The sequence below is a fragment of the Dipodomys merriami genome, unplaced genomic scaffold, assembly GCF_024711535.1.
Source record: "Dipodomys merriami isolate MVZ:Mamm:240054 unplaced genomic scaffold, mDipMer1.0.p SCAF_41, whole genome shotgun sequence".
Taxonomy (NCBI): domain Eukaryota; kingdom Metazoa; phylum Chordata; class Mammalia; order Rodentia; family Heteromyidae; genus Dipodomys; species Dipodomys merriami.
Genome location: NW_027205715.1, coordinates 11,637,880 through 11,656,435, shown reverse-complemented (window position 1 = coordinate 11,656,435; position 18,556 = coordinate 11,637,880). Strand labels below are relative to the sequence as shown.

Genomic DNA, 18,556 nt, shown 5'->3' with positions numbered 1-18,556 from the left:
CTGTCCCTGAGCTCTTCAGCTCAAGGCAAGTACTCTGCCACTTGAGTCATAGCACCACTTCCAGTTTTCTGGGCTGGCTTTGAACTGTGATCCTCAGATCTCAGCCTCCTGAGTAGCTAGGATTACAGGCATGAGCCACCAGTGCCCGGCTCCACTGCTTTTTATTTTCACATGCTTCTCTACATTGTTTCATTTGTCTATTTTATAAGCCTTTGCTTATATTATTCTCTACATGTCAGAGTGATTCAGTTCTGTGTATTTAGGTCCTACTATTGCAACCAATTAGACTAGACTAACAGGCCCAATTTTTTTAATTCCAAGTTCCACAAAGGTGAAATTCAATGTTGCATAAATAGGCAACAACTTAAGTGTATAAAAGCCTCTTGCAGGCATAAAAATAAAGGATTAAAAACTATTCTACCATTCTAATGTGTTCAGTGCTTCATATGTATTCAGGTTTTGTCAACCTTGGAAGGACTAACAACTTTATGAAGTATACCCTCAGTAAAAGTGCACAAACTGTACCATTGCAGAAAGGATTAGCACACCAGGAGATGGATTTAAGGAGGCAAACAACAAAGACTTTGTGGGAATTAATTCCACCATGAAGCTTGAGTGCAGTTAGTCAGGCTTTGCTCCCATAGAAGACCCCTGGGGGCAGTCTGTATCCAACACAGAAGAATGTTGTCCAGGTTCAGTAATGAGGAGTTGACATGGCTCACTAATCAAGTGCTAGGGCACCTGGAGTATGAGGCCCTTGCTTCTCCCAGAAACCACTGGGAGGCAGCAAATTCCGAGGATCAGCAGGTTGTGGGTTAGAAAACATTAAAGCCAGGGTCAGGGACAAGCACACACTGCTTAAAGTATTAGCTTCAGAGGTACCCTGGGATTAGTGCCATCTTGGCTCACAGCCTTTGCACAAGACTCCTGTCCTCAGGAAGGAATCTACTATATAAATCCTTAGCCCATGACAGGAATGTCCCCCATATTCTCACAGAAAAATGACTTAAAAGGCAACTGATCATATTCCCCTAAATCTTTATTGAACAAATAAATGTTTTTTAAGCTTACTCTGCAACTGGGACCAGTTTGAAGAATGAATAGAGAGGGAGATTGTAGGGTAGGTATGTCAAGCCAACAGGTTCTTCAGGGGAAATGACAGTGGAGCATTCCATGTATGGGAGCATTCCAGAACAGTTGTACAATCCAATGCAACAGCCCATGAAGGAAGATCCAAATAGGCCAAGTCTGTTCTAGCCTTACCCCGTAGCCCAGCTTGAGCACCAAAATTAGTTGCTTCCACTTTGGCAGTTTGCTGGGAAGTCAGATTGAGGTTGAAACAGCAGTTCCACCAGGAGGGAGGGAGGGCATGCAGATGAGGAATGCACTATCCCAAGACCCACCAAGGTAGTCTGGAGTGTAAACAAAACCTGGTGCCGGGGACAGAAGAGAGAATGCAGCCTGGGGTAAGGTTTTCCAAAAAAGAAAATGATCGCTTCCAGCACCAAGGTGGGCTTGCCTGGGTCTGCATAGCAGGCCCTTACAGAGAACAAGCTATTTAATGACATGGGTCTGTAAAATGTTCCCCAAGTCAATGACAACTGGTAGAATGCAGGTGATTCACCTGGATTCCAGAACATTCCAGCCCTATTAAAGTTCATTATAGAAACCCAGAGATCAACTATCAACTAGAACAACAAAGACCTAAGGTCTCATAGGGTTATCCTTCAAAATAATTATTACCAGACTTACGACTCATCATCATTGTCCATCTGTCTTTGCTGTATCTGAGCCAGATGCTAGTAACATGACATCTAAAGTGTAACCAGGTACATGATCTTAAAAAAGTTCACCTTTCTGAGTAAGACTCAATGGAAGATTGTGGGAAACTTGATATAAAATCTACTGCCAGAACCTGACCTGCCACCATACTGAGTGAGACATCCCTAGGAGAAGAGAGACTGCATTTGGGGTTCTTGAATTTTTAAACATAATCAGCTTATTATATTCTGTAAACAAACGAATGCTGATGTTCAGCTAGAATTGGTGTTTTCAATGAAAAAATAACAGAATCCAGGAGCTGCAGTGCTGTTTTCTCTCCAGCTGCAGCATTTTCCCTGCCTTTCTTTCAGGACCTTCATGGGTCATGTTTCCATCTAGGAGGGGCACAGTTAGGTAACCAAGATCAACTCATTATAAAGCTGGTAATTTGCCTATCTTCATAAGGATTTTAACCAGAGTGTGGACATGATCCAAGCAAAGTCAGGACCTCCTCATGGAGATGTATAATCTGTATAAAATGGGAGCTGTGGCTTCCCAGATATACAGACCCACAGCTGAGAAACCAGTCTTGACAAAAATGTTCAGTGAGCACAGCTGAGACCCTGAAATAATCCCCTCCCATCAAGCCTGTTTGTTTTGAGTGAAATTCCAACACAAGGTCCTCATGAAATTCAGGAACAGAGATACACATGGTTCCCATATCAGTTAAATCAGTTTTGCTATTCATGCCACCCCAACCATCCAACAAGCCAGAATGCAATTCTCTCCTGAGGAAAGAAGTCTGAATCACAGGAAGAAATGGTATCATTTCAGGTTTCTAAAGTCAGGTGATTGCACCTAATTAGAGGAAGACTTCCCATAAAGAAGCTCCTCTGTAGAGACTCCTGGTTCAAGCCTTCTGTGCTGGTGAGCCACCAGCACAGAATCAACCTAGCACTTCATCATCCCCTGCTGCAGCTCACCAAGGTTTGTCATGGCTGTACCTACCAACCAGGAGCAAAACTAAACCATCATTCCCCTGCATCTCAGCTTCCCCTCTATCCTGTGGTCCCCACCTTCAGGCTAGCCTGAACCCTGAGTATCCTCCCATAGCTTACCAACTGGAAAGCATTAGCCCTGAGCCCCCCTTACAGTCTCTTTTAATTCAGGAGGGTTGGCCCCAGTCTTATCTTGGTGGTTGTGGCCACAACCTTCTGGGCTTTAGGGGATGTCATCTTTGGCCTCTAGTCAGTTTTCCTCTCAACCTTTTTCTCTTCAGCTATATCTAGCTCAGTCAGGACGCAAAAACAAAGCTTCTGGGTGACTCTGGTGATAGTAGCTAAATGAAAATAGAAAAGCATAAAGTTTAGCAAACACATTTAGCTAGTGCCCCAACCTAAACACCAGAAGACTGAAAGTTCATCTGGCGCTCCCTTCCCACCTGTCCCTTGGGCATACTGAAATTGGCTTTGCCCCACCCCCAACCAGCATCTGTTCTCCATTTTATGTCCAGCCAGAGTCTAAGATACTTAAGACTCCTTGTCTTCCCAGGTGAGTGGCATAGTTTAACCCAGAATAGGACACTAATTGTGTCAAGATCAAAAGAGAAGCAGGGCACCAGTGGCTACACCGCGTGTAATCCTAGCTACTCAGGAGGCTGAGATCTGAGGTTCTCAGTTCAAAGCCAGCCTGGGCAGTAAAGTCAGTGAGATTCTTAGCTCCAATTAATGACCAGAAAACCGGAAGTGGCTCTGTGGTTCAAGTGGTAGAATGCTTGCCTTGAGCAGGGACATCACCCAGGGCTAGAGTTCAAGTTCCACGACCAACAACCCACCAACAAAAAGGATCAAAAGAGAAGTATGTGGGTACCCATGCTGACATAGCTAGTGAGTAATGGAGCAGACACTCACCCAGGACATTCCGGATAAACAATGGCCTCCGGGACTCTGGCAGGTAAACACCCATGAAGTAGACAGGGACCCCAGACAGGGCAATCCCAATGCCAATGAGAGAATTGATGGCGTCACTGAAGAGGGGCACGATCACCAGAAACATGGAGCATAGGCAGAACACAATGGGAAAAAACAGGCTCAGCTAAAATGGAGGGAAATGAGATATATGAGATGATGGTACAAGCCATAAGCAAGAAGGTACCTTGGAGAAAGGGCCCACCCCTCTAAACCTGACCTTGAGAGGCCGGGGCCGCTCGGGCTCCTTCCAACGAAGGTAGAGTTGTCCGACAACAGAAAGGCCCACAAAGAACCAGTAGCTGAAGCTGAAGTAGTTGATGAGAAGGAAAACGTCCTCCACAATGAGGTAGATGAGTGTCATGGTGCACTGTGGAGGAGATAATGGGGAAGAGGAGTGAGCATTGTCACCTCCAGCCAACCCAGAGACTCTACATCCAATCATCTTACACCTGGGTCTCAAATACTTAGGACATAAATGGAAGAAAGGCCTCCAAGCATCACAATGTCCTGTGGCTTTAAAACTGCCTAAAAGCAAAATTAATCCATACCCACTTGGAGAGAAGACAGAAGTCACCCTCTCAAAGGGATCTTAGAGGACGGATCAGGGACTGAAGTCTTAGGACAAGGTCCAATTTGCCTAAATGTCAAGCAAACATAATATTCCCATCTATCTTTTTCCCTCAAAATAACACAACTTAAGGCAAAAAGATCCTATTCTGCAGAAACATGGAAGGACCCTCTGTATTAAGAAAAATGGTCAGGCTGGGAAGGTGGCTCAGTGGTAGAGCACTTGCCTTGCATGCATGAGGCCCTGGGTTCGATTCCTCAGCACCACATAAGCAAAAAGAAAAAAGCCGGAAGTGGTGCTGTGGCTCAAGTGGTAGAGCGCTAGCCTTGAGCTGAAGAGCTGAGGGACAGCGCCCAGGCCCAGAGCTCAGGCCCCATGACCGGACCCCCCCCAAAAAAAAAAAAAAAAGAAAAAGAAAGAAAAATGGTCAAGCTTAGTGGTATATGTCTAATTCCAGCACTCAGGAGGCTGAAACAGAAAGATCTAAAGTAGAAGGAAAAAAAAGAAAGAAAGAAAAATCTAAAGTGTAAGGTCAATCTAAGCTACACAGAAAGATTTTATCAAAGAGAGAGAGAGAGAGAGAGAGAAATAGTGGAGGAGTTTGGAGTACAGTTCAGTGGTAGAACACTTGCCTAGCAAGTGGAAGAAGGCCTAGGTTCCATCCCTAGCACTGCATAAAGAAAATATGTGCAGATAGACAGATGGTTTTCAAATCTTGGAATAAGGCCTATCTATAAAACACTTTAGTGCAAATTAGAAAGAACCCTGCATAAATATGCCCAAACCCCCACCCTCTGTGAGCACAGCTTACATTGAACAATAAGGCAGGAATGGGTGTGAAACGCTCAATGTGGATCATAGACAGAAGGTCTGGGAGGTGGCCCTCACGGGAGCCCACAAAAAACAACCTGTACAGATAAGAAATGTGTCAGCAGGATCCTTTTACTCAACCACATAACCATATTCCTTACTTAGATAAACTAGTCTCAGAGCCCCAGAAATAGCAGGGGACAGTCTTTCAGACTCCATGCATGCCTAGCCCATTATCCATTAATACCCACATCTCTACCCTCTTCAACTATTAGCAACTCACCACTACTTGGAGTGTACCATGCTACCATTCATTATCCACTGCCCACCCCTCTCCCAATCCTCAGCAGTGAAACTCAACTATCCTTCACAGACACTCCCACAACCAAATACCTCCCCAACATCCCATTGATGCTGCATCCTGGCATCACCTACCAGCACCCCAACCCATCCAACCAGTACCACCCTCACTCTGCTATTTGCAAGTTTGTAAATAAATTTGTAAATTTACATGGCTTTTAAAAAGAAGGGCAGCCGGGCGTCAGTGGCTCACGTCTATAATCCTAGCTACTCAGGAGGCTGAGATCTGGGGATCATGGTTCAAAGCCAGCCCAGACAGCAAAGTCCATGAGACTCTTATATCCAACCAACCACCAGAAAACCAGAAGTGGCGCTGTGGCTCAAGTGGTTGAGTGCTCACCTGGCTGAAGAGCTGAGGGACAGCGCCCAGGCCCTGAGTTCAAGCCCCACAACTAACCAAAAAATAAAAGCAGTGTCTGTGCCCTTCCATGACTTCATATATGATAGACTACGGTGAACTAGGGGATCAGAGACAACCCAGGCCTCCTCTCCATATCTAAAACACTCCACCAGGCTGGGAATGTGGCTCAGTGGTAGAGTGCTTCCCTAGCATGCATGAAGCCCTGGGTTCGATTCCTCAGTACCATGTAAGTAGAAAAGGCTGGAAGTGGTGCTGTGGCTCAAGTGGTAGAGTGCTACCCTTGAGCAAAAGAAGCTCAGAGACAGTGCCCAGTAACTGAGTTCAAGCCCCAGGACTGGCAATATAAAAATAAAAAAATAAAATTCTCTACCAGCTGGGAAAATGACCAATGTATGTGAAGTATCATCCAAAGTAGCCTCCAACTGCATAGAGAGCACTCACTTATTAGGCAGGAAGAACCCCAGGAGCTGATGACACCACCAGAAAAGACATGATAGGGCAAAAGTTTGAGTTGGCTAGTGAGAATTCAGGATTGCATCTGGACATGGTGGCACATGCCTGTAATTCCAGCACTCAAAAGTCTGAATCAGGAGAATCATAAGTTTAAGGCTAGCCGGGGTCCATATAGTAAGAATGTGTGTGTGTGTGTGTGTGTGTGTGTGTGTGTGTGTGTGTTTATATATGTCTATCATTGGTAAAGTTGACGCTCAGTACCTTGATGAAGCAAAGATAGATGCATTAAGGCCCCCAAAGCAGGACAGAGCAACCGCAATAGGGATGGTCCAACTGAACATGCCAAACGTCTGGTCAGCAAATGTCTGGGGACAAAGCACAGGAGGACATTCAACACAGGACAAAGTTTGGAATCAGCCTACATGTATGATATTAGGTCAAAAGCAGTCATTGCTAAGCAACCCACCCTCTGCCCTAGACTTATCCCCTCATACTACAGAGCTGGTCTGGCTGCAGAGAGAAAGAGAGAAAGAGGGTCATTTAGTGGGGCTAGATATCATGAGCTGATGATCCTCATTTGAGGATCCCAAGAGACTCACCACAGCCACAGCATCACTATTACGGACATCTGAAATGCTCAGCACTGTGTAATAGGCAACGTTGGTCAGGATGTAGATGAGCATCACAATTGGCATAGAAATCCCAATGGCCAAGGGCAAATTTCTGTTAGGACAAGGGAAATAGGACCACCTAAAACCAACCTCTCCTGGGAACCAAGGTTCATCAAGTATCCACTGGAAGGTTTTAACATTTAACAGTTTATTGGCCACTGGGTCTTTGAGGCTGGCTCCTCTTCACCTTATATCCCAAGGTGGGTATGTATCTTATGCCCATAGGCTCTTTCTACTGAGTAAGAGAAAGAGAGAGGGTGAAAGATAAGAGAAAGGGACAGGAAGAGAGGGAGAGAGAAAAGGGATCAGAGGCAAGGAGGGAGGAGCACTTTTCCTATGAAGATAGCTCCTTGCCACAATAAATCCAATGAGTCCCACAGAACTTTATGTTCATGCATCTCTGATCTCTGGGGACTAGAAGCTAGGCTATGGAACCCAGCTGGCCAAAAGAAACTCAAGTTCTGCCATTTGTCATCTCAGCACTGGCTGAGATTACAAGGCCCTGAGAGCTCAGCCCCAGCTGAGTCTGCTGCTGACTTCTCCTCTAAGGAGGACCCTGGGGCTCTCCAGTGGGAACATGAGCCAAGGGCCTTCCTACTTTCACTCACTCCTATCCTACCTCTTGATCTCTCCTAACTGGAGAAGGATGAACAGGAAAATAGGATGAGAGGCAGAGGGAGGAGGTGTGTTCAGGGCAAGTGCACCCACTACAGCAGGAGTTTCAGTCAAGTTGGAGAGTGAAAGTATGATTTTTGCCTTTACCTTTCTGGGTTTTTTATTTCTTCTGTTACAAAATTAAGGGTGTCCCAACCTGAATAAGAGAAGAGGGCAGAGTAGAGGGCAAGAGAGAGGTTCCCCATATCCCAGGAGGAACCCTCAAAGGAGTTCATGAAGTGCCCAGAGTGTCCTATGGAGGCAAAGACAGATGGGGATTCAGGGAAAAGGAAGAGGTTGAGGAAAAGACATGGAAAATATATGGAGAAGAGGAAGGATGAGGAGAAAGGACAGAGGAAGGAAACATGAAGAAAGGAAGGAGGGGAAGGAAGATAAAGAGGGGCAAACAAAAAGGGAAAACGGGAAAGAAAAAAAAAACGTTATTTAACACCAAAAGAACAACAGCCCCAAGTTTTCCCCCACACTTTATTACCACCCCATCTGTTCACTCAGAAAAGTTCCTATCTCTTCAGGAAAACTGGACAATCTCAGAAAAATAAAGTTCTTCCTGGCTGATGTGCCTTGTTCTGATTTTTTTCTAACACCAGTAGCTGTTCCCCTCAGATCACGACACAATTTGGTCACCTGGGTTTATTAGTCTCACAGACCACTGCTCTATTAGCAGTGGGTGCAGGTTGATAGAGACAGGAAATTGTAATTACAAGCTAAGAGTAACTGAGGTTTTCTTATCTCATACTGGGTCCCCCCCACTCTTCAGGGGGCCAGCTCAGGCCAAGATACCTATATGTCCTTCTCCCTAAAGGCATCTGGAGACTGCAGACCTGAAGCCCAGGGGCAGCACCAAAATACACAGAGATCTCCTGAACACATTAGGGGTTTTAACAAAGACTCAGCCTTCTAAGGGAACTTGTTACTGACCTCTGTAGAAAGATAGACCCAGATCTCATTGTGGCAAAAAGGCTAGGTATGCAGCAAGAGCAAAGAACACAAAGACTCCTGTTCTCCAGAGCTGTCAGGCGCTGTACATAGCAGTGGTTCCCTGAGGTTTATCTTGAGGTCTATGTTGATTGCTCAACAATCCAATTTGACCCCAAGATGCTCCTGAGACTCTGGGGACATCTAGATGGCTGCCTGCACTTACTTGGCATGAGCATAGTCCAGAACTCAGATCCTGTACCAACTGCCTAAGAATCCCCTAGGGCACTTCATAAAAACACAGCTTTTCGCTGAGGTATAGCTTGATGATCAAGCATTTGTATAGTATTCATGGGGCCCTGGTTTAATCCCCAGTACCACAAAAATAAAAACAAACTGGGCACTGGTGCCTCACACCTACAATCCAAACTACTCTGGAGACTGAGACTGGAGGATTGTGACTCCAAGCCAGCCCAAGCAGGAAAGTCCATGAGACTCTTATCCACAATTAACCACCAGAAAACCAAAAGTAGAGCTGTGGCTCAAAGTAGTAAAGTGCTAGCCTTGAACAGAAAAGCTCAGGGACAGAACCCAGGCCCTGAGTTCAAGCCCCATGACAACAAACAAACAAACAAATAAATAAATACAACCTTTTAGACTTAAAGCCAACCAGAGATTGAGTTGAGGGGCTCAGCTCTCCAGGTTATTTTAAACACAGCTGCATTTAGAGTCTGATCATCTAGAGGAAGGGGCTGTTAAATGAGGGAGAAATCCTTGGCTGAAGATCCTTAGGATTTCCCTTTTGAGCCAAAGAGATTATGGGAAGCCTATTACTCTCATGGTCAATTCAGTGTGCTCTGATCCAGAAATGAAAAGCTCTGCAAAGCCAACATGCAGAAAAGCAGTGCCAATTTCACAATATTCTGTTATTTTGCTCAGTGAGCTGGCTTGAGGAGGAATGCTGAACCCAAATCCAGATGAAAAGTGAAAGCTGTAAAATAACCACAAAGCCAAGCTCCCAGAATACACACACACACACACACACACACACACACACACACACACACACACACACACACACACACACACACACACACACACACACACACACACACACACACACACACACACACACACACACACACACCCTGTCACCCTTCTATAGGAAGACTAAGTTTTCCTACTTGCTCCCACCCTGCTGTCATAGACCAAAACCAGAGACCCCTCTATCCAGTACCCCCACCCCCACCTCCAGATGGCTTCTGTGGCCCAATTATGACCAAAGTTTCACAAGCTCCTGTGCCTGTGGCTGGCTTCCTTCAATGCTTCCAACTGCCCTGAGAGTTGGTACAATATTTCCAGTTAGCCAAGCCGGCCTGGCCCACAAAATCCAGGAAGAGATATATGGCCATATCTTGCACTCACTGACACACACTAGCATAACACAGAAAGAGCTGAGCAATAAAGCTAGTAGTGTCCCCCAAATCTTCCTTAGGGAACCAAAGGAAATCCTGGAACATCCACTTCCTTCCCACATCAAGCCCATCTTACCCTGGCACAGTTTAACAAGGCCCATGACAATGATGGCAATGAGCGCCAGGACCTTGGCGTAAGTGAACATGTCCTGCACTCGTGTGCCCCACTTGACGTAAGCACAGTTTACAAATGTCAGCAGACCTAGGAGGAAAACCATAACGTTACTGGCAAGTTACTTTTCACAGAAAACATTACTCCTGACCTTCTTCACAAAAGGAAAACAGGGGGACCTGCCCTAGCTGAGAGCACCCATGAATATCCCAACACCGTTGACATCCAAAAATACAAAAGCATGTATGAACTTATATTCAAACATTCTGATAGCCAGAATTGTTTTTGGAAATTCTCCTCACACTCAAAAAGGGTTGACTTCATTTCACCCAATCTTCTCCATCCAGATTCCCTCCCAAGGTGTCAAAGTACAAACAAGAGGGGTTGGTTCAGTTGGTAGAGTGCCAGCCAATGAGCAAGTGTCAGGAACTGAGTTCAAGTCCCAGTCTTGGGAAAAAGAATTGTACAAGAGCTGGGTGCTGGTGGCTCATACCTGCAATCCTAGCTACTCAGGAGTCTGAGATCTAAGGATCACGGTTCAAAGCCAGCCCAGGCAGGAAAGTCCCAGAGACTCTTATCTCCAATAAAACCACTAGAAAACTGGAAGTGCCACTGTGGCTCAAGCGGTAGAATGCTCGCCTTGAGTTGAGGGCCAGCACCCAGGCCCAGAGTTCAAGCCCCACGACTGACAAAAAAAAAAAAAAAAAAATGTACAAGAGGCACAAGAGCTCTCTCTATGGACATTAGAGAGGGCCTATAAATACATTAATAAGTTAGGTAGATTTGAATGCAGACGATTGATTACTGAGGAATTAGACAATGTTTGGGGGCTCTTTTAGTTGATTGTTTTGTTTTGTTTTTGTGTCAGTTCTAGGACTTGAACTCAGGACCTGATTGCTATCCATGAACTTTTTTTCTTTTTTTTTTCTGCTCAAGGCGAGCATTCTACCACTTAAGCCTCAGCTCTACACTTCCATGAGACAATGTTTTGTATGTAAGTGCTAAAAAAAAAATCTGTTATGTAATTGACAACCTCATATATACTCCCCTCAATCAATTCTCACAAACCCCAAAATATAAATATTTCTATTTCCATTTTATAGATAAGAAAACTGAGGCCAGGTGCCGGTGGCTCACACCTGTAATCCTAGCTACTCAGGCTGAGATCTGAGGATGCAGTTCAAAGGCAGCCCAGGCAGGAAAAGCTGTGAAATTCTTATCTCCAATAAACCACCAGAAAATTGGAAGTGGTGCTGTGGCTCAAGTGGTCTAGCCTTGAGCTGAAGAGCTGAGGGACAGTACTCAGGCCCAGAGTTCAAATCCCACAACTGACAAAAAAAAAAAAAGAAAGAAAGAAAGAAAATTGAGGCTAAAAAGGGGTTAACTATCTATCAAACTATCATTCCTAAGCCCAAAAGATCACTGGTAAGTACCCACAGTCCTTATCCAAACCTCTCAGGGAGGTCCATGGATAAATGAGTTTACCAAGTGCTCCCAAGGTTCATATCAGCAGTGCTGCCTTAAGCTCCAGCTCATTCCTTATGCACCTCAGTGATATACTGGCCCTATGTAGAGGATCTAGCACCTTGCCCCCATTGGAGTTCTACAGTAAAAAACAGTGGTACCTCCAAATACTGCTGCTAACCTTGAAAAAGGGAACTTAAAGATGCACTCAAATGTTATCACAAAAGCTGTCAGGCCCATCCTCTTGGCCACTTGTACCTACATTGCCTACTTTGACAACAAGTCAAAAAACACAGCCAGGCTCCAGTGGCTCACACCAGATATAACACAAAAGAAATACCCTCCCTTACCTCCTCCTGCTGCCTTAGCTATGCCTACTTCCAAGTCTGGCTCAGCCACTAGGAAAACTTTCCTAAATTTACCTGCCACCCTCTGGAGTTCTCTACTCTCCACAGCACAGCTCAGTGTCTAGGGCTGTTGTCCTGTGGACATCTGTTGCCATGAGATCCCCCTCTCCCTCTCCCCCTCCTCATCCCCCTCCCCCTCCCTCTCTCTCTCTCTCACACACACGTTGTTAGGTTTTGTTACCCCAAGATCATAAATTTCCAGAGGGCAATAAAAGCATAATGCATTCTTTTAAACTATTTCTCAGCAAAAAAGAAAACGAATGAACGGTGGCTGGAATTAAGGCGTTGATGACTCTCATTAAATGGCCAATTCCCTGCGGCAAGCAAATTTTCAGAAAGATAGACATTCCTCCTTTCAAAAGAACGGAAGCACTCCAGGGCCAGCTGTGAAAATGAACACATGGTAGTAATGGCCTCCACAGTGTTTCAAGAGCTTCACTCACCACACTGGTAAGTAATACAGGTGTTCACTAATAACAATTATATGGGGTGGAGGTGGGGGACAGCAGCCAAGAGTGTCAGGAAGAAACTCCTAAACTGCTGAGCCAAGTTCTCTGTGTGGAATAGCCTAGACGAGCTAACACAGGCAGAAAACCAGCAATTCACAGTAATCCACAGGCCCACGTGCAATATAATAAGTACATTCTGAGGTACTACTTGCTCAGCCCCTTGTTTTGGTTTTGGGTTTTGCTTTTGCTAGTTGTGTGGGGAAGGGAGAGGTGTCCTGGTATCTTTGCAGAGCTAGGGATCAAACTCTGGCCTTGAGTATGCTAAGCTAACATTCTACACTTGGGAATTGTTCCCACTTCCCTCATCATCATTCAGACCAGATAATGAGCCCAAGTCTGGCCTAGGAGATTGTCTCTCCATGGAACTGCCCTTAGACTCAGAATGCCAAGAAACAAAGTCTTCATAGTATTGGGCTACACCAAAAGGCAAGAATGACAAGTCAAAAACAGCTGGGTGCTGGTGGCTCATACCTTTAATCCTAGCTACTCAGGAGGCTGAGATCTAAGAATCGTAATTCAAAGCCAGGCCAGGCAGAAAAGTCTGTGAGACTCTTATCTCCAATGAACTACTCAGAAAAAGCCGGAAGTGGGCTGAGAAGGTGGCTGGGAAGGTAGAGCGCTTGCCTTGCACGCATGAGGCCCTGAGTTCGATTCCTCAGCACCACATAAGCAGGAAAAAAAAAGCCGGAAGTGATGCTGTGGCTCAAGTGGTAGAGCCCTAGCCTTGAGCACAAAGAGGCTCAGAGACAGCAACTAGGCCCTGAGTTTAAATCCTAGGACTGGCATAAAAAAAGAAAAAAGAAAAAAGAGGGGGCTGGGAAGGTGGCTTAGTGGTAGAGCGCTTGCCTTGCATGCTCGAGGCCCTAGGTTTGATTCCTCAGCACCACATAAACAAAAAGAAAAAAGCCGAAGTGGCGCTGTGGCTCAAGTGGTAGAGCGCTAGCCTTGAGCTGAAGAGCTGAGGGACAGCGCCCAGGCCCAGAGTTCAGGCCCCATGACTGGACCCAAAAAAAAAGAAAAAAGAAAAGAAAAAAAAATACAAGCCCTTAGTAACAGGAACAGAAAAAAGAAGCAAGACTACAAAGAGAAGCAGAAGTGAGAAGGCATACAGTTTTGAGAATGAGACAGATTAAGACCAAACACAGATAGCAAAGGGACAATGTCCTGGCCCAGAGTTCAAGCCCCATGACGACAAAAAAATAAACACAGACAGACACAGACACAGAGATACAGACAGACAGACAGACAGACAGACAGACAGACAGACACACACACACACACACACACACACACACACACACACACACACACACACACACACACACACACACACACACACACACACACACACACACACACCTGGGCTGTGGCTCGGTGGTAGAATGCTTGCCTTGCATTCATGAGGCCCTGGGTTCGATTCCTCAGCACCACATAAACAGAAAAAGCCGGAAGTGGTGCTGTGGCTCAAGTGGTAGAGCGCTAGCCTTGAGCTAAAGAGCTGAGGGACAGCGCCCAGACCCAGAGTTCAAGCCCCATGACCAAAAAAAAAAAAAAAAAAACAAAAACAAAAAACCAGGAGAGAATAGGAGGGAGAAGAGACCAAAAAAAAAAAAAAGTGTCAAATGGAGACATGGAAAAATGGATATGTTTATAGAGAGAAACTGGCTCACCAAGCTTGTTTATAGCCTCAGAAATGCTCCTCTGCCTATAATACCAGGCATTATGTCTCACTTCTTCCCTCCATCCTACAGCACGTTTCCTGCAGGGTTGATTCTCTATGCACACATAAGTACAGACAGCACTGAGTGGAAATCCAGTAACCACTCTAATGAATGAAAGCGGTTACTCATGGTCATCCCTGAAGGACTCATTCCATGACTAGCTGGATGAATACAAAAGTACCTCATCAGCTGGGAATTGCTTGGAAGACTGAGGCTGGGTCAGCAAGCCTGTCTCTACAGAGGAAAACTAAAGATCTGGAGAGACAATGAATAATGGATGGCTCACACTATCTTAACAGCTACAAGAGAGACATAAATAGGGAGATCATGGTCCAGGCTGGCCTGGGCAAAAACAAGTCAAAAGGGCTAGGGATATGGTTCCAGTGGTAGAATGCCTGCCTAACAAGAAGCAAGACCAGAAAGAAAGAAAAGACAGAAAGGAAAGGAAAGAAAGGAAGGAAGGAAGGAAGGAAGGAAGGAAGGATCTTATCAGGTGCTAGGAAATTTTTTCACAGTATACTCTTTATATTTTCACTTATTTGTCTTTTTTCTTTCCCTTTGGTCGGTCATGGGGCTTGAAATCAGGACCTGGGCACAGTCCTTGAGCTCTTTTGCTCAAAGTTAGTACTCTATCACTTTGAGCCACAGTTCCACTTCTAGTTTTCTGAAGATTAACTGAGATAAGAATCTCACAGGGGCTGGGAAGGTGGCTCAGTGGTAGAGTGCTTGCCTTGCATGCATGAGGCCCTGGGTTCGATTCCTCAGCACCACATAAGCAGAAAAAGCTGGAAGTGGTGCTGTGGCTCAAGTGGTAGAGCACTAGCCTTGAGCTGAAGAGCTGAGGGACAGTGCCCAGGCCCAGAGTTCAGGCCCCATGACTGGCAAAAAAAAAAAAAAAAAAGAATCTCACAGAACTTTCCTGCTTGGGCTGGTTTTGAACCTCAGTCCTCTAGATATCAGCCTCCTGAGTAGCTAGATTATAGGCATGAGCCACCAACACTGGGCTACTGACTCATCTTTATACTTTTACTTATTTACCATGTACATTATGCTTCTTTATTCATGAAAGTAGTTAATTAGCCAAGATGTGTTGCTAGGGCCAGGAGCAGTGTGAAAGAAGCAGGTGTCTAGGGTACATAGCGTAAGGAGCACTCACTCTAGTGGACCAAGTCCAGGAACCTGAGAGTGAGTATATCCTTTAAGACCAGCCCCAGGCACATAGGTTGCCTCATCCTACTCTCAGTCCTGCCAGAGAACATAGTCTGCCAAGCAGATGCCAAGTCCCTGGGCTATTTCCCAGACTCTAAGAAATAAAAGGTCCTCACTTAAGTAACTGGAACCCCTCTGTACATCACCTTTATAATATGTGTGTGTGTGTGTATATACAAAAAGGAAGAATAAATAAAATCTCACCACCTGAGCCATAACCCTCCATGCCAGCCAAAACTTAGCCATTTAGCTCCCCAAGCTTTATCAGAGCACAAACTAAGATAGCAGAGCCAAACCTTGAGGCCAGATGCTCAGATTTCACAGTTACAGTTCATATCCTAAGTCTTCCTTCTTCTCCTGATTGCATTTTCATCTTCTATGAGGGTCTCCAAGCATGTCTTGGAGCTTGCTGTTTTTGTGGTTATTTACTTGTTTGCTTTATTGGTGTGTGTGTGTGTGTGTGTGTGAGAGAGAGAGAGAGAGAGTTTTTGCGAAATCAAACTGAGGACTTCAAGTACACTACCAGCTTGATTACTCAAGTTCTGGTTATTCAACTTGTTGCCACGAAAGTATACTCTAATAGCAGATCCAAACACAACCTCTAAACAGAAATAAATCCCCAAACACTCTCTGTGGTAGAGACTTGCAAATCATCTTCCAGTATTTACTCTCTCTTTTCTTCCTTCATAGGAATTTTAACTGAAGTCATGACTAAAACAACTCCCCAGCTTCCCTCACAAGTAGTTATGGCAAAGAAACTAACACTAACCAACCCCACCCAAGGGGATTGTAAAAAGATGTTTCATATAAGACTTCAAGAAGCACTTCTTTGGGTGGAGGGGTCAGGGAGGGGGGGAGGGGGGGAGATGAGAAGGGATGGGAAGGGGAAACAAAGGAGGAGGCAACAATGCTTGATAAGAAATGTACTCATTACCTTGTTCAAGTAATTGTAACCCCTCTCTATGGGGTGCTGGTGGCTCATACCTGTAATCCTAGCCACTCAGGAGGCTGAGATCCAAGGATCATGATTCAAAGCCAGCCTGGGCAGGAAAGTCTGTGAGATTCTTGTCTCCATTTAAGCACCAAAAAAGCTGGAAGTGGAGCGGAGCTATGGCTCAAGGGGTAGAATGCTATCCTTGAGCACAAAAACTCAGGGACAGCACCCAGATTCAAGCCTCATGATTGTCTGTCTGTCTCTCTCTCTCTCTCTCTCTCTCTCACACACACACACATGAACACACTCACGCAAGCAAGCACCTCTGAAGGAAGTATGTTTTTCTTTATGTTTCCTAAGGAAGACACGACATCAGGAGTTTGAGTAGCCACCTTAGGTCATGGCTAAAAGTCATGCTGAGGACAGCAGAGATGTAAAAGAGAAGGAAGGAACTTGGATTGCTGATGCATTTTTGAAGCTGTCCTTCTAGCTTCCCTAATTTAACGTATGAGAGGAATAAACTTCAGTGTTTCAGTTATGTTGCCTTAGGTTTCCTGTTGCATGAAATCCAAACTAATCCTGAATAATACATGTACCTCCTGATAGAATTGCATCTCCTACACAAGGAGGTGGCTGGGAAATCTGAAGCCGTAGTCCTAGCTATGCTAAGCGTCACAGCTCCCCATTCCCTCCCACAAACAGACAGGGTGTGGTTAACAGGCATTTGAGGACAGTGTACAGCCCTACACAACAACAGTAAGTGTTCTAAAACAGTCCATGGAAGGTCAGGCCTACCAAATGGACATCTGGAATCCAGATGTCCTTAGCCTATGCATGATTATCTATCTAATGTACATGCATACTTTTATGTATATTTTTAAACTATTCTTAAAGAAGATCCTGGTGTTGTAATCTGTCCTCCCAGCTGCAGGCTGAGGAGGATCATTTGTGCATAGGTTTGCACTCAGGAATTTGAGACCACATGAAAAAAAAAAACACCCACTTGGAGTTGAGGTACAGCTCAATGGGAGAGTACATGCTTAGCATGTGTAAAGGTCCTGGGTTCAATTCCAGGCACACACACACACACACAAAAGTATCTTTGTTTTTTATCATACAAATACATTTAGTCTTATTATCAGAATATTCTAAATAAGATGAAGACCCAGTTCTCCTTAGGTCTGTGTAACTCTCAAAACATGAGGGCTGTCTATCCATGAAAATAACTGACCCAAAGGAGGGGAAAATACCTCTTTCTAAATCAAAACCCTGACTAGTTGTGAGTCTAAAGCAGGAGACCAGGGCAAGATATTCAGGGCAGGGAACAAATGGCTCATGCCTATAACCCTACAACTCATAAGACTAAGATCTGAAGATGACTCTTTAAAGCGAAGTGGAACAGACAAATCCAAGAAGCTCTTATCTCTTATTAACTAGCAAAAAGCCAGAAGTGGAGGTATGTCTCAAGTAATAACACCAGCTTTGAGCAAAAAAGCCAAGCAAAAGAGAGAGGTTCACCTGGGAATATGGCTTAGTATGGAGTGCACGCATAAAGCCCTGGGTTCTATTTCTCAGTACCACATAAACAGAATAAGCCAGAAGTGGTGCTGTGGCTCAAGTGGTAGAGTGCTAACCTTCAGCAAGAGAAGCTCAGGGACAGTGCCGAGACCCTGAATAAGCCCCAGGACTGGCAAAAAGCGAGAGAGGTTCTGAGTTCAAGCTCTAGAACCTGCACACACACACACACACACACACACACACACACACACACGCCCCAGGACTGGCAAAAAGCGAGAGAGGTTCTGAGTTCAAGCTCTAGAACCTACACACACACACACACACACACACAAGCCCCAGGACTGGCAAAAAGCGAGAGAGGTTCTGAGTTCAAGCTCTAGAACCTGCACACACACACACACACACACACACACACACACACACACACACACACACACACACACACAGGATGTGCACTGGCAACATATAAGCCAGAAATGTCATCCTTCTAAAGTCAAATCAAATATTAGGCTCTTACAATCCTCGGAACCAGGTTAAAAAGAATACTGTTGGTAGAGCTGGGAATGTGGCTTAAGGGTACAGTGTTTGCCTAGTACGCATAAAGCCCTGGGTTTGATTCCTCAGTACCACATAAACAGAAAAAGCCAGAAGTGACACTGTGAA

The 18,556-nt window shown here is 45.1% G+C and overlaps 1 protein-coding gene across 3 annotated transcripts in view; it reads right to left on the bottom strand.

The window, feature by feature from the left end:
• Nucleotides 1–1,021: 1,021 nt before the first annotated feature.
• The window catches only part of LOC138807035 (Y+L amino acid transporter 2), a 38,434-nt gene continuing 20,899 nt past the window's right edge, over nt 1,022–18,556 (bottom strand). For 2 of the 3 annotated variants that reach the window (XM_069992605.1, XM_069992604.1), the window contains 8 exons: nt 10,096–10,221; nt 7,717–7,861; nt 6,883–7,006; nt 6,545–6,648; nt 5,111–5,207; nt 3,949–4,098; nt 3,672–3,855; nt 1,022–3,100 (listed from right to left, as the gene is read on the bottom strand). In XM_069992605.1, the coding sequence (XP_069848706.1) occupies nt 3,006–3,100; nt 3,672–3,855; nt 3,949–4,098; nt 5,111–5,207; nt 6,545–6,648; nt 6,883–7,006; nt 7,717–7,861; nt 10,096–10,221 (1,025 nt within the window). In that variant the 3' untranslated portion in view covers nt 1,022–3,005. The remainder of the gene's footprint in view (nt 3,101–3,671; nt 3,856–3,948; nt 4,099–5,110; nt 5,208–6,544; nt 6,649–6,882; nt 7,007–7,716; nt 7,862–10,095; nt 10,222–18,556) is intronic. The other variant, XM_069992606.1, reaches the window with a different exon arrangement.